General features: G+C 40.2%; 2 protein-coding genes across 11 annotated transcripts in view; both read right to left on the reverse strand.

The window, feature by feature from the left end:
- Positions 1 to 5683, reverse strand: part of RGPD4 (RANBP2 like and GRIP domain containing 4) — a 35983-nt gene extending 30300 nt beyond the window's left edge. The window contains exons 1-6 of one of the 2 annotated variants that reach the window (XM_068137460.1): positions 5526 to 5683; positions 3462 to 3529; positions 2782 to 2893; positions 1772 to 1924; positions 738 to 968; positions 162 to 307 (exon numbers count right to left, since the gene is read on the reverse strand). In XM_068137460.1, the coding sequence (XP_067993561.1) occupies positions 162 to 307; positions 738 to 968; positions 1772 to 1924; positions 2782 to 2893; positions 3462 to 3529; positions 5526 to 5600 (785 nt within the window). In that variant the 5' untranslated portion in view covers positions 5601 to 5683. The remainder of the gene's footprint in view (positions 1 to 161; positions 308 to 737; positions 969 to 1771; positions 1925 to 2781; positions 2894 to 3461; positions 3530 to 5525) is intronic. The other variant, XM_068137472.1, reaches the window with a different exon arrangement.
- A 3580-nt stretch (positions 5684 to 9263) lies between these two features.
- LIMS1 (LIM zinc finger domain containing 1) overlaps positions 9264 to 16002 on the reverse strand; it is a 93251-nt gene continuing 86512 nt past the window's right edge. For 6 of the 9 annotated variants that reach the window (XM_068137590.1, XM_068137610.1, XM_068137619.1 and 3 more), the window contains exons 7-11: positions 15671 to 15763; positions 14196 to 14244; positions 11556 to 11631; positions 11110 to 11301; positions 10659 to 10737 (exon numbers count right to left, since the gene is read on the reverse strand). In XM_068137590.1, coding sequence (XP_067993691.1) covers positions 11154 to 11301; positions 11556 to 11631; positions 14196 to 14244; positions 15671 to 15763 — 366 coding nt within the window. In that variant the 3' untranslated portion in view covers positions 10659 to 10737; positions 11110 to 11153. Of the gene's footprint in view, positions 10738 to 11109; positions 11302 to 11555; positions 11632 to 14195; positions 14245 to 15670; positions 15764 to 16002 lie in introns of all 9 variants that reach the window. The other 3 variants (XM_068137581.1, XM_068137564.1, XM_068137554.1) reach the window with 2 other exon arrangements.

Here is a 16002-nt window from a genome sequence, read left to right on the forward strand (position 1 = left end):
CAGGATATCAGTAAGACTTCTTCACGACTGTGTACTGACTATTCAAATAAGGCTTGCATGTCTACAAAAGATAGCCTGAAGTTCAAACCCAGTAAAAATCAATGAATAGTAAGAAAAAATTAATTATTAGAGACTTTTTAACAGGAAAGTTAAAATAGTACCTTTCAAGTGTCTCTCTGCATTCCTGAACATCTCTAGAAGCAAGTGTCATTTTGACAAAGCTGGAATAGGCCAGCAGATAGTCTTTCCTGATAGCTCTCCAGTTATTTTTATCAGACTCCAAGTCTTGCAAAGATTCCAGATATTCCTAAAGAAGAAAGTTCATCACAGGATAAGGAACAGTCATCCTTCCATGAAGGCAAGGGCAGCACTTCTCCAAAACACATTAGTAGCATTTACTGCATAATCCAGTTTCATAGGTGAGATCTTAACATATTCTTCAGCAGCAAAGTTCCAGAGAACTATTTGCCCGAGCAATTTTATCCCTAATGGAACTGCTGTATCTAACTCAGCTTTTGAAGTTAGAAACTCAATAGTTCTATAAGGTTTAATTTTAATGAGAAAATTCCAATTAAAAAAAACCAAGAAGTATTTTGTAATTCCACTGGTTTCAGCAGACTTGCATTTGAAGGAGATAAATCACTTGAGAAACAGCTCTCAGAGTAATGATACTAAGAGAAATAGACCAGTTAAAAAGATAGGGAAGACTATCACAGGATCAAAATATGATTAAACACCTCAAGCGTCTCTACAACACAGGAACACCATTCCAAGCTTGACTGTAAAGGTATTTTCTTCTCTGCTTCCTGACAATGAAGCACAGCATCTTTTAATCTATTATTTGAACGGTAGAGTGCAACTAGTCTGATATTTATGTAGACATCATCTGGTCTTGCATAAAGTTCTGCTTGAATCAAGTCAAAAAGCTGATTCCGTCCATCTTCACCTTTACAATCCAGTAACTGCTCCTGTTAAGCATGAAGGCAACATGTTAATATTTCATTTCCCACATGAGCCTTTCAAACAACTGTAGTACTAAACTACTCCACTACATAGACTCAAAACTACACTACTCTTAAAAGCTTTCAGATATTACATGAAGTTTGCTGAAATATTTTTAAACGGAGATAGCTATCAAAATCCTCAGAAGAATTTGTCCCTTACCAATTGTAAATGTTTGTCAAATTTTGTTTCAATGACAGTATACACTGCCACAGATGACTTTGCATAAGAAAAAAAACAATACAAACCAGACATCTTAAAACTCCCATGTGCCTGTTGCCTACCTACACACAGTTAGTATACCTGTGTAAAAGTGAGATTGCATGACTGACAGCATTTACACAGTATTTGAGGATTACAACATTTCTCACATTCTGCAGAAGTGTTCATAATACAGCTTTAAAAACAAAAAAGCAGTACAGACTGAGAAAGTCTGAGTTTACATTCCTGCAAATGACAAAACAGAAAGATAATGTAGTGTTTATCTAGTCTTAACTTCTCAGATATGACAACTAATAGTTTCTCAGCATTTTTTAAGTGGGTTAACCGTGAAACATTAAAAAGTGAATGAAAGCCTGTAGATGCATCTTTTTTGAAAGCTAGACAAAAATGTCAAGACTGCAAAGAAAGTCATATCTCAGATTTCATGTTAAAGATTCTGAAACAATCCAGACAGAAAGAGTTGCGTGTAAAATAACATACAAAGAACACTGCAATCAGATGCTGGAAGTTTCCTTAAGCCATTGAACATAAGTAATTCAGAATTTACCTTCAACCTGTAAACAGCAGGACTCCCAGGGAAGAGCTTAGCAGCTCTCTCAACCCAGTACTTTGCCCTTCCATCAGTAACATCATTATTGCACAGTAACTCTGCAATCTTCAAGACAAGATCTTTCTGTGTTGGGTTCAACTCCACTGAACGCTAGTTTTCCATTGGGCACAAAGGAGACAAAAAAAGTCAGTCAGTTTTACAATCCATATAGAACAGGAAAGAGTTAACCCTCACACAAATGAGGGCAGCTAGCCAGATTAGATAGATCGATCAATATAGAATATATTAAGAAAAGCCTTTCTAAGTGCCACCACTGGTTTACAGCATTCTGGACACAACTGCTGTAATTCAGAAGCACATAAAAAACAATGCAAAAGCCAGCTCCTCTGCACCTACCACTAGCTATTAGCTACACAGCAGTACAACAACCTCTAGTCTACCCAGATACAGACACTTTTAAAAACACAGTCAAGACAGCCAGTTTAACATGTGTGATAGCATTTCATGGAGTTGTGTTGGCAACCAAATTTCTGAGCACATCATCTCCCTCTCCAAAACCAGACTGAGAATTTGACATTTGTAGGATAGCCTAATCTAGATGAGATCTATCCTGCCATTCTGCCCCTGCTCCCACCAAAACTAACAAGCGAAAAAACATACTAAGACTACAGTCTCCTAGTAGCAACTAGACTTCTGTTGTCATTCAACCCACATTAAGGAATTCTACAACAGCCACAAATCCATAACCCAAAAGGCAATGTATGGCATAGGAAGAATTTAACAGCAGGAAGCAGAAAGATCAAGTCCCAAACAAAAAATGAAGAAATAACTACTGAAGGAAATGACATCAAGTGAAGATGCAGTGCTACGTATGCTTTCCATTGTCAGAGGTGTATAAATAATACCATTTTTCCAGGAACACATTTTCTTCTATAGGTGTGAGAATGTCCAGAACAGAAGGATTTTAGAAGTCCATTTACGAAAGAATAATAGCGCATAGTATTTACCTTGTAACATCCAAAAGCTTTTTCTATGTTATCCTCAGCTTCATAAATTTGTCCAAGAAATCTGTGTGCTTTGGGATCTCGCTCCTGCACATTGAGGTATGTAGATATATATCTACGGAGGGGGACAAAAGTCAGTTATTTGACCAATGTTTTTCAACAGTACTCCTCTCCTTCCTGAGCTATGACAACCTAATGTCAAGCGTTCAATTGAATCTGCCGATGAGTACTTCCCTCCCACCTGTGTGTGGAAGGTTTGTCTGTGAAAGCAAACTGTGCTAAACCACTACACTTACCCTGCTAGGCATATTTTGTTCTAGATAACTTTCTGGACCTTAAAGTGAGAAGTAATATTGTTTTATATGTACAGATACTACTTACTGGCTAGCAAGTATTTCTGTTTGTTAAAAAAAAAAGGCAGTTGTTCACAGAAACAGTAAGACCTATAAAATACAATGAGGAAATAAAAGCCATTCCAAACAGGTAAGTTTTTTCAGTATCTTGTAACTAATCTTCTATAAAGTAGCTATTTCATAAAGATTGAAATGTACTCAATATCCACATTTTTAAAACAGCATGACACTGATCTTGGTTTCTCTGGTAAACTTCATATTAATTTAGCTTTCTCTTATACTCCATAGAATAGAAGAAAACCACAAACACCATACATCAATGCATGTTACCTCTTAGCAAGTTCATACTCTTTTATTTCAAAATACAGCTTCGCGAAGAGGAATCCTTTCATTGATTTCTGAAGAAAAAAACATGGGCAACATTTTAGACATACAGTACTTCAAAAATAATTCAGTGATCTTTCAATAATGCAAAATACTTTAAAATTACTGAATCTGACAACTAGTTACTGATTCAAATCCATTCCTCACCTTTAAGAGTTTGTTTTTCAAAGATGTAGGATTAAGAATGAATAACATTTCTCCTATAATTAGCAAACGCTACTAGGCAATATAGTGATTACAAGCGAAGCAAGCAACAAACTCTTATACATGTGGTATTTCATAAACGCTTCTCATTAAAGTGAGTGAAAGAATGGGATCAGCTTCAGTGTAGCAAAAGAAAAAAAACCTACTTCAAACCAAGAGTGTCATTCACAGCTGCTGTAGCATGCTGTCAGACAGTACTGTTTAAACATTCTTATGGAAAAAGCAATCTCTACCCACATCACTCTCAGATTGGGTAAATGTATTTATGTAGTTCATTTCTGATGTCAGTCTAAGGTAACTTGAACAGATACTTTATAGATGAAAGGTGAAACATCTTCTAAAAGTAATTTTTGGGGGATAGAACAAGGAAGCAACAGAGACAAAATAAATAGACAAAAAGCAGGCAGAGGGCAAGAGGACAGAAAGAGGGGAGGAGGAAAAGGGTGAAAGGAACAAGCTGAAGAACTTGCTATGTCACAGGCAAAACAATTAAGGCAGATGTAAACCAAATACATTTAACACTGGAGCTCCCAGTATCAGTCCAAAACCCCATTTTGCTTGTGAACCCCTCAAAGTACTGGAAATAGTTACACCTATGACTCAAACCATGTAGATTTAAAGACCATTTTAGTTACTCGTTCCCCCCTCTCTCCCACCTGTACTATTCATACAAAATTTTAAAAAGTGGTTTAGAAAGCAGGCCTACTAGGGCACTTCACATTATCAGTCTGTATTTTTTAAGTATGTTAGAAAAAGGAAACATTGAAACATGTCAGAGTGGAACCACACTTGGCATCTCCTTTTAAACGTGTGTGAAAAGAAACCCCCAGGTACATGCTTTGCAGCTAAGTATCTCCTCTCCATCCCAAATCAACACAATAAGAAAACCAGTAACTATTTCCACTATTGACTATACTATATAATTAGTTGTAAGCATTAGTTAAAATCCCACTCCCCTAAATATACACCAGCTGGCCTTAAGCACAAGAGAAGGGGAGGAATTTTTTTTAGTTTGTGTCCAAGAGGAATATCACAACAATTGAAAACCACCTCTGATTCTAACAGATGTATTGGACATTATCTAGCCTAAACAGCACCCAAGCCAATTAAAGTCACAGGATAACGTTGTTACTGTTGGGAAAGGTACAAATGATGATGTTGTACGCAGGCCCTGCATAAAGGCCCTGCTACATAATGGTGAACATGGATGCATTCACATTGCACAACACACTGCTGACCATTCTACCTCTGCAATAAAATCCTTTCAAAACAGTAGAACATGGCATTTCAAGCTTAAATAGCTCTCATGAATTGTAACAGACTGCTCGATCTGTACACCATTTCCCACCCTCTCTCACAGCAGCTTCCCGTACTCGACTTGAAAAACCCCTGAGTTTACTGACTCAGAAATACGCCAGAGACAACTTCCTCATACGACTAGGGATGAGGAAGTGAAGAACTTACTAAGCCCCGGCACGGCGGGGCCCGACACAGTGAGGGAAGCCAGCCACGGTACACAGAAATAGTCGCCGGGCCCCTATCGGTGCGGCAGGAGCAGCGAGGCTCCCGCGCGGGAAGCCGCCGCCCCTCCGAAACCGAGGAAGGGCCGCTGCTGCGGCACCGTACGAGCTGCTTCTGAAGCCTGGCGCTATGAGCCGTGGGAAACGGCCCCACCACAGGACCCACCGAGCCAAGCCAGGCCGGGCGGCCGCGAGCAGCCACAACTGAGCGGCGTGGACGAGAAGGACAAGGCCGCGGAAGGTCCGTTGGCAGCTCCCGACAGGGCCCGACGCCGGCATTGCTTACCTCTCTGGGGGAAGATGCGGCTGCCTGCACAGAGGCGACGTACCGCTCCACTTCGGGCTTCGTACGCCGCATCATGGCGCCACGGCGGGGGCCGCACCCGGCCTCCCTCCAGACAGAGCGCCTTGCCCGCCGGCCTTCGCAGGGGAGGGATGGAGGAAGCGGCGGCCGTCGCGCGTTACGCAACTTCCCGCGCAACCGCACAGAACACCGAAACCCCACCGGCCGCCCCGCTAGCGGCCGCTTCCCTCTGCAGGGCGGGGCCGCATCCGCCCTCGCGCATGCGCCCGTGGGAAGGCCGGGAGCGGGAGCGCGCCGCTGCCGCTGCCGCTGCCGCTGCCGCGAGGGGTGGTGGGGGGTGGGGCGTAAAACTATAGACTCATTAACGGGGGAAAAGGCCTCTAAGATCGTTAAATCCAACCGTCAACCGAACACCGCTATGGCCCCTAAACCATGCGCCAAAATATCACGGCTACACGCTTTTTGAGCACCTCCAGAGACACGCCACCACTTCCCTGGGCAGAAGGATGAGAGATGGCAACGGGACCGGTCCCGTCTAGGGCCCATTCCCGTGCCGCGCCGGTGATGTACATCCTGTTCCCGTTCCCCGCGAGGCCGTTCGGCAGAGCCACGCGCGGATGAAGGGAGCAGGGCGCACAAGTGAACTGGCACGGACCGGTAAGATGAGCGAGGCAGGGGGAAGAGCAACGCTTAAGGGTTGTCAGCCTCCATAGGAAGCCAGGCTGCCTTGGCTTTGTATCCTTGTAAATTTTAAGGGGGAAATGGCCACTGCAGCTTTGTTACTAGACCGGCTTCCATTTGTGTGTGGGCTTTACGTTATCACGGAATGTTTTCCTATGTGCAAAACCAAATTCAGTACTTTCATTGAAAGATTATGCAATCATGGAATGGTTTGGGTTGGAATGGTCTTTCAAGACCACTTCAAGACCACTGGGCTCTGTCTTTGAAGGAGCATCATTAAAAAGTTCTCCCATTTTCAATCTCAAACAACCCATGGACAGCCATACAATTCCTGCTACACTCCCAAAATACTGATATCTCCATATCATACTGACATCTTACCATCTTTGTCAGAAAGGGGAAAAAAAACCAACCAACCAAACACACACACACAAAAAACCACAAACACCACCCACCAAACCACACCCATCAAAAGCACCAACCCAGCATCTATGTAATCCCCTGACTGAAAGAATTAACCCTCTTTTATTAATGGTGATTCATGTGGACATTAGAATTAATTCTCTAAGAAGAAAGGGTATCTATTTTTAAGTATTTAATACTATGTCTATAACCAAGGTTGCTAAACAATTTATCAACACATGCCAGACTGCATAACAGAAGCCTTGGTGCTAGTGGAGAGGACAATGCTGGAGCTGGCTCACTGGCAGAAGTTACTGCTCTTCAGTTGATGAGGAGGCATGGAAAGTTGCCTTCATACAGATGAGGTTCAATGCCTTGACACTGGTTACCATCTTTCACCCATGACTGTAGCAGCGCCCAGCATGTTGTCACCAGACCAGGAAGGCAGTTAACCAGGAAGAAGTTGCCTCTAGTGATATCCCTGCAACCTGACTGCTCACTTCAGCTCACTACCTACCTGTTGGAACAGAGTACAGGGCTTGCCACTGCCAGCAGCAGAAAAGCCTTAGGCACAGCTTCTCCACTACAGCTACATTCATTGGGTTTTCTGAAGTGCTCTCTGTTAGTCTAAGCGGGGGCTCCTAAAGGAATCTCTTTTGCCCATGCATGATTAATCCTATGCACCAGAAAGGGGCAAAGCTTCCGAGGCATCCATTCCCACATTCCAGGCTCACAGCCTTCTTTGTGAGACCTAGTAGGGGTCATGGGTAGAAAAACAATAAACTCTGCCTCTTTCAGGAAAGTATGTGCAGGTATACAAAATATCTTTGATTGTGACAGGCCAGGAAGTGTGCTTCAGCACCAGGGCCTGTAATTGTCCAGGCTGCCTAATTGCCAGCTTACTCATTGACTCTATTTTGCAACTGCTTTTAATTAAGCCTCTTCATGACAATGTCCAGGGGTATTATTTCTATGGCAGTTCACCCCAAAGACAGCTCCCAAATCAGTGGTATGGGTTTGGGGAACCTTCCACTTGAGACAGGACTTGAACAAAAGCAGAATTTCATCATGAGAGTGATTAAATATTGGAACATATTGCCCACAAAAGTCTGAGAAATCTCCCTTGGTAGAGATACTCACAGCTCGCCTGAACAAGACTTTCAGTACTGATCCAGCTTTGAAATTAGATCTGCTTTGAGCAGACGGTTGAAGTAGCTGAGCTCTAGTAGTTGATTCCAACCAACATTTTTCCATGATTCAGGAATTTTCCATGATCAGGCTTTGAACCCTCAAGTATCCTCAGATGCTCTTAGCACCACACATGCTCATGTTCATCAAATAAAACCTGCTGCCTTGGTGAACTTTAGCATAGCATTGGCCATCAGCAACCTGGAAACAGAAAAAAAAACCCCTCCTGTGTTAGGGCTACTGGGATACCAGAGTTGACAGGAGGCCCGTGACAGCTTTGGCCACTGTTGTAGATGGATGTAACCCCAGGCAATGTGGATGTGAGTCAGGTCAGGTCTTGCAGTTTAGCCTCAAGTTAGGGGCACTTCCCAACTCTTTGAGCATAAGGCTGTGCATACACAGACTGAAAGAAAATAAGTACTGTCAGTATAACATGAAAAACCTAGAACAAGAAGTAAATTACAGTTTAAAGGAAGCATTGATGAGTATGCTTTACTCAATGCATGGCACAGTCCAAAATCCCAACAGGGCCACGATGCTAGTTATGTAAATGTTTTCTGGGGATGTGTTAAGCACAGTCAGGACTGCCTTCAGTTACTGAACTGCTGTGGCATTCAATAACTATGTAGGATAAATTAGCCCCAAAATACCCTACTTAGCACCAAACTTGAAGTTTGGGGCAATGATTTCATTACAGTAAAAGGAGGAGATTCAAAATTATAGGAAGGTGTATGTTTTAAATACAGACAAGATACTTTCTTTAGGAAATGCTAGCAACTATGTAAATTCAGAAAATGTCCATGAGAACCAAACTGCTCTTGTGTACTGGAAGATCGGAGAGAAGGATTGTAAACATGCTTCAGTCACTTGCAGCACATAGATCATTCTAATTGTTTCTGTCTTGGTGTGTTTGACAAACAGAACATCTGTGTTCAGATAACGCAGATAATGCTTTATACAGTGTGCCTGAGGTTCTTGCCCTGCTGTGTGAGAGATGAAAGCACAGGGGCAAACTATGGCTGCAGAAGTCCCTGATATACAGGCAAAAGCAGCAGGTTCCAAAGCTTTTTTTTGCTCTCTATCAAGGACCAAGCTCTGCAGTGCCTGCTCCTCACTGTGTGCCTCTGCCTGGGTGCTGCTGCAGAGGTCCCCTGGTTTGCAACCTATAAAGAATGTATTTATTACTGTTTGCATTTCAGTCACAGTTTTGTAGCTGTTCTCACATCCTGCCTGTTCTGGCTCACACATTTCTTTATGAAGCAAACTACACTTTCTGTTACAAACCCAAGAACTAACTACAGTGGTATATTTAGGAAAGGCTTGTCTCCTTTAAATCAGGATAATAAGGAAGTATTTACATACAGCCACAGATAAAGGCATAGGGAACCAAGACAGTCTAGTTGCTTTCTCCCCCTTCTCAGGTAATCATTTAAGAGATGTGATAAGAGGTTTAATAACATAGCCTTTATTGATGACATTGGAAAGCAGACATGTTAAAGCAACTGATCTTTCACAAACATGAAAAAAAGTTTTACTTCCTATCATGTAATTACATAAAATTTAAGTCACTAATATAAAAAATAATAATAAAAAAAGTTTGCATACTTCATAATGTAGTACCATCAAAAAGTCCTAAGTAACTGTATTTTCTATAAGAAAGGGAAAAATAAAACCAGATTTGCATGGAGAGAAGTCAATAGTAGAAAAAAAAATAAATGTATAAGGAATTCTGATGATTTGTGAACTCAGTTCTTGAGGATGGCTCAAGAAATAGATCCTAGCAGGATCAAATGTCTGTTTACACTCATAGGTGTAAAAGTAATATTGCTAGTTAACTGAAGTACTAATTTTCAGTATTGTTCTGAAAACCAAGGAAGTCTAGAAGATAAATTTTAAGCTCAGGTGTTCACATTTGAAACAAAACACTTCTCGCATCGTGTATAGTTAAGGCAAAGTATGTTAACTTTTGTATTTAGTTTTTGCATAAAAATACAAAGTAAAAAATAAAAAACTATATATATATATGTGTATGTATGTATAATGGAACACTGTTATGTATGGTCCAGCAGAGTAAGGCACAGAAAGTAAATAGATTGCAAAGGCATATATAAAACTTAATGTATAATATAGCAAAATTCAAGTAGTTCCGAGTATGCTCATTTCTTGCAGCAGGAATACATATTTTATGTAGGTATTTCATGCTAAGCCTGACGTACAATGATTCATCATGTAAGCATAATCTCTCAGAAGTAAGTAATTCGTGCAGTGACTCTACTTAGAAATCTGAAACTTTTTAAACCAGGTGAAACAAGGCTCCTTAATGAGATGACCTGGCAAAAAATGCCTCATGGAAAAAAATCATGCTTGGGAAGTACATTGTTTTTTTGCCCAAGTCACTTGCCTAGGGGCACATTTTGTGTACATGCTTAACATGAAGGTTAATACGTTCATTAATGTAAATGGAAATGCATGCCTCTATAGCTGAACACATTTGCACAGTTTGTTTTCACAGGTATTCAGAAGCAAGTTTCCTCTCTGTAAAACTCAATAGAGATGAGTGCAGAGTAGGTCACCTGCATCAGCTGAACTGCATTATCAGTGAAATCTTTCAGGGGAGCTGGTGTTTAGTTTGGAAGTATGGTCTATTTACCAAAAATTAAGTATACACCTACAGAGAATAGAGAATTTTAAGACACTTCAATTTGACAGAAGGCATACATCATTTGTTGTCTGATTGCAGCCTCCCCCACCCCAGCCAAGTAATATATGTAAGATTTTCACAAAGGTAGTGGAGAGCAGATGAAGTCTTTACTTCCTTCCCAAAGTTTCAGCTAGTTTCTTCAGCCTTTTCTTCAGCTCCAGAGGAAACTTCTCATAACACTTTTTGCAGACAGGCTTCATATCAAACTCAACAAATTTATTCCTAAAACAACAAAGCAAAAATCAGACAAAGTTTTAGCAGCAGGGGCAGTGAAAAAGAATTTTTAAGAAATATCCTATTAAATGTGCACAGGCAAAAAATTACAACTGCAAATTATATATGAAGTTACTTTTACAAAGTTATACGCTGTAAACAGTAATTACTACAATACCCTAAGCTATAGACTTTTTTATCCAAATGTCCAACTTTATTAACCACGTCACCTAAAAAGCCTTTCAAATCTAATTGTAGAGACTAAACTGTAAGATGATGGAATAATTAATATTTCAAGTTGCAGCTGTTTGAAAAATATTTTCATTTTGATTGCCTTAAATTCATGCAAGAATTTAAAAGAAAAGCATCCTTAGCACTGACCAAGGAAGAAAGGAGCAAAGGTGGTGGCAAGAAGGAAAAAAAGTTTACAGACAGATTGGTTTTTTCTTTTTCTGCTTCTCTTTTTCCTTTGCTTCGCGTTCCCGTTTGGCAAGTCGTCGCTTAAATTCGTCTGGCATTTTCTCATAACAGTGTTTGCAGACCGGTTTTAGGTCAATTTCAACAAACTTATCCCTTTAGAGTTAAACATAGGAAAAAATCAAGGATAGAAAGGGAGAAGAGTTAAGAAGAATAACTGAAGGAAGACCTAAACAGACAGTTGAAAGAGTTATAAAATACTAAGTGGAACAACAGAAGGAAAGATGCACGTATTTTCTCAATGCTGCTTTTATATTTTTCTTACTGTAACAGTTACACTTACAGCAACAGCTACACTTTGAAGATAACCACTATTAAGTTTTGAAGGCATCACACATCGATGCACTTACTTGAGTGTTAACTTAGTGTTGCAGGTTGAACAAGCGAAGCAGTTCACACACCATGCTTTATTCAGAGCAGACACAACTGGGGTGATGGGGAAAAAAGGCAGAAATCATTAGCATTACAAAACAACAAAAAAGTTATTACAAAAAATGTTAAGTTCAGATGTTCATGAGGCATGCAGAACAGTCATTTGATTCTTGTATCAAGATGGTCTCTTCCAACCTTAGTGATACTGTGATACTGTGATGGTAACAATGTTATGGCAAGACTAAGAAGGCACATATGAGTGTAGTGTAGCAGGACTGAGACACTGCTAAAGCTGTCTCTGAGGCAAGTCAAGTTTCTCTATTTCTGCCTCCTGTTTCTTGCTTTCTCCTCTTTTCATAGCATGCTGACTTCAGGCGACTGTTCTATGAGGCAGTGTTTCCAACTTAATGAGGAATTTCTTTCAGCTGAAGAGCAAGCCAGCAAAATTGTGTTTATGCTTTCATTTGGTTTCATGTCTCGGATCCAGTTCAGACTTGCAATGGCATCAACACTAGCACTTGCCCAGCCCAAGAAAATTGTGTGAAGCTGTCAGGCAAGACACTGCTGGTAAATCAGCACTACCAAGGCGAACAAAAAAAATATGGATTTGTGGGATAAATTACTTGATCACAAGCAACTTTGTTCTGTATCTGAATCTATTTTCAGTTCTTCTTTTTCAATATACCTTCCCACTCTTTCCTTAACTTTTCTCCTTACTCTAAGTTAGAAGACAATGGCTTTCTCATAAAATACAGTGTTTTGTCAACAACAAACAAGCATTGTCACGTGAAGAATTTTTCCTGCATTATAGGGCAAGTACTTCCACAGATGCTGAAGCAATACTGGTCAGATGAAAGCTTTTGCTCCCAATCAAACTGCAATACTGTCAGACACCACACTGAAAAACTGCTGCCACTGATGTTTATTTCACCAGACAGAACAATATTGGATACTTATAATTTGTAACAGTAGCATCTAATCTGTGTGCAGAGATGAAAAAGGAAATGTAACTGAAGACTTAACTTGAAAATAAAGAAATTACTGCATTACATTATATTTTGTTTGGTTTGGAGACCAAAACATACAATATGGGTGTCCGATTATATGGTGGAAGGTTAGAATCATACAGACATGTAGTTATCAGAGAAAACTGAATTTATTCATTCACCTCAAGTTCCAGTTCAGCTCATGAGTAGGATTTTATGGAAGAGGAGGCCACTGTTTCCTCTAAAGTGTTTTGGATTGTCATTCTCCAAGTATTGTCCAGTTCAGAAAATATGGGGAAGGCACATCTCTGGAATGTACATCTCACCCTATAGTTACATGACTATAAACTAGTTTACACACAAGAGGCTGCCTCCTGCTTTGCTAATGACTTTGGCGTAGGTGAGGCTAACATTGGTATTATAGCATAGAAGCCATCAAAACATGTCCCAGAGAGCCATGTCTACATGTTTTTTGAACACCTTGTGACTCCAACACCTCCCTGGGCAGCCTGTTCCAACACCCAACTACTCTTTCAGTGAAGAAATTTTATTTTACATCCAATCTAAACTTCCTCTGTCACAACTTGAAGCTTTTTCCTCTCATCCTATCACTCGTTATTTGGGAGAAGAGACCAACTCCCCCAATGCATTACAACCTTCTTTGTTGTAGAGAGAAATAAGGCCTCCTCTCAGCCTCCTCCAGACTAAGCAATCCCACTTCCCTCAGCCATTCCTCATAAGATTTGTTCTCCAGGCTCTTCACCAGCTTCATTGCCTTTCTCTGGACACACTCCAGTATCTCAATGTCCTTCTTGTAGTGAGTGGTGGCCTCACCAGTACAGGGGCACAATTACTTCCCTACTCCTGCTGGCCACACTATTCCTGATACAGGCCAGGATACTGTTAGCTTTCTTGGCCACATGAGCGTGCTGCTGGCTCACGTTCAACCCGCTGTCAACTAGCATCCCCAGGTCTTTCTCTACTGAGTAGCTTTCAAGCCACTCTTCCCCAAGCCTGTAGTGTTGCATGGGGTTGTTAAGACTGAAGAGCAGGAACTGGTACTTGGCCTTGTTAACCCTCATGCAACTGACCTTGGCCCATTGATCCTCAGCCTAGATTTTCAAAAGACATAGAGAGACAGACAAATAAATAGTAACCAAACTGACATCATGGGAACTAGGCATTTTTTTTAAATCCTTGAAATGTCCATCCAGGTCTTTAAAAGCTTTCAAATTCAGCTCATGATTCACAGATTCATTTGATGAGATGCCTATGGGATCATTCTCACCCTTGCACGTATGTATTCTTTTTTGAAGCTGATGATCCAGAAAGTCACCTCTGTGTATGTCCTAGCATCCCTGACATTAGCATGTCACTAAGGTTTCCAGTTGACCACTGTTCTCTTAAGCCACTGGGTAGTCTCATGAAACATGCTGTGAAATTTTTGTACCATTTGATCTCTGACTAATCAGCACTAAACAAATTTCTGATCAAGAGAATGTTTTGGGTTTTTTTTTAATGAGAACAATCAAGGATTCTGCAGGGGGTGGGAAGGCTGCTTTCCGCTTGCTACCCCTGTTTAAAGGGAGCTTCCATCAGAAAGGAACATTAAGGAAACAGGCAAGTGCTTACCATCTCCTTCAATCACACGGTTGCAATGGAAACAAACATCACCAAATAGCTGAAGAGGAAAGAGAAGTAATGAATTTTTAATGTCATCATGTGATTGAGGGTAACTTCTCAAACAAAATAACTGTATTTCAGGCAAAATAGCTTTTCTATTTATTTCAGTCAAATAGAGTGCTGGCAAGTCTGGTTTAGTTTTCCAAGTACATTTTGCACGTTCTCATCACAAAAAATTCTTTGTAATATTAAAGATTAAAACATTCGCTTCCATCTGTTTGATCCTCTGTAAATGCAGTTTTATTTTGTTTTAAACATTTCTCCAATCCTGAACATTTAAAATACAGCAGCTGGCGTCACCCATTCATTGTTACTAACCAGCCAGTTCAATATTTGGACTTATATGCATGACTAGAACAATGTATTGATGTTTCTGGCAGAAACTGTAAGAAAGTGTGATTTTTGTTAAATAAAATAAAATTTTAAAAGAAGAAGAACATTTAGACCAAAAATTGTTTCTTCTATTTCCAGTCTTAGTATTTGTTCACAATATAACAGTTAAGAAGTGGTCATAATTTCATCTTTGTCCCAACTATAGTAGTTAACAGTAGAAGACACTCACTCTACATACAGCCCTTGCCTGGTATATGTACTCACCATATCACAGCTGCAATGCTATTACTACTACTATCATGGCATTTACTGTATGCAAGTATGCCATCAACATTTCAACCATCTGCCCTTCATCACTGATAAATGAAGAAAATACCTTTAACTAGCACATGCCTTAAAACTCAAATATACCCCCTACTCTTGTATTTATATAAGGTATGAGGTGGATGTTGACAGAACACAAGACAGCTTTCTGATAACAAAGGTCTATATATCATAGCACTGGACTACAATCGAGGCAGTCTGGAGAAAGATGGTACCATGGCATGTAACTCCTATATAAATTCAAGTGGTCACTAGGTGGTGCCCTCTGACAAAATTAGTTCTCAAGTCTTCAGCAACCAAACTGCATGAGCTGTGTGGTGTGTGCTGTATGCTAACAGTCATCTTAGAGCAGCAGCTGTAGGGAAAACCCTATTACTCACTAGGTCTTCATCTTAAACTACAGCTACTGAGTGGCCATCTTTAGTTTCTTGGGAAAGACTGGGTGTCATTTGCTGCTCTGATGTCTCAGATACATAAAAGCTCATAACAGCTGTAACTGAGTACCACTAAGCTTGAAGAACAACTCAGTACTGATTGCCCTGGATAGCTTTTATGAAACATCTACAGTTTTCTTTCTCAGTACCATGTATTCTCATGCACAGAGAAATCTACATAAATTAATTTCAACAGCACATTTGCTAGTTGGCATTACACCCACAGGTGCCTACAAGAAAATAAAAGAATGGCCATGGTTTTCCAGCTCTACCTATTAAAACCAATACATGAGTTTACCAATTAACATCATTTTAAAAAATGTATAACCTTACCTGATTGTAGTGGGTTTCACAATATGCCAAGCCTTTTCTCTCGTAATGGCGATGACCCAGGAATGGCTTTTCACATTTTGCACAAACAAAATGCTACAAACAAAATTAAATAGTTTAAAAAAAATAGTATTTGGAAGTAATGGTATTTCTTCTGAAAAGTAAATCAACCAAGCCAAGTACTGAACATGCCTTAAGTCTCCTGAGCTAGCTGTGCAATCTGGAAAAGGAGAGTTGAAGTTCCTTTGTTTCTAAATTCTGACCACTAAAATAGTGTTCCTTTTAACGTTGTCAACATTTCAATCCAAAAGTTAACCCCCCAAAAATTTTTAAAA

This window comes from Melanerpes formicivorus, unplaced genomic scaffold (genome assembly GCF_026170545.1).
Source record: "Melanerpes formicivorus ecotype bairdi unplaced genomic scaffold, bMelFor1.0.p_v2 SCAF_1, whole genome shotgun sequence".
Classification (NCBI taxonomy): domain Eukaryota; kingdom Metazoa; phylum Chordata; class Aves; order Piciformes; family Picidae; genus Melanerpes; species Melanerpes formicivorus.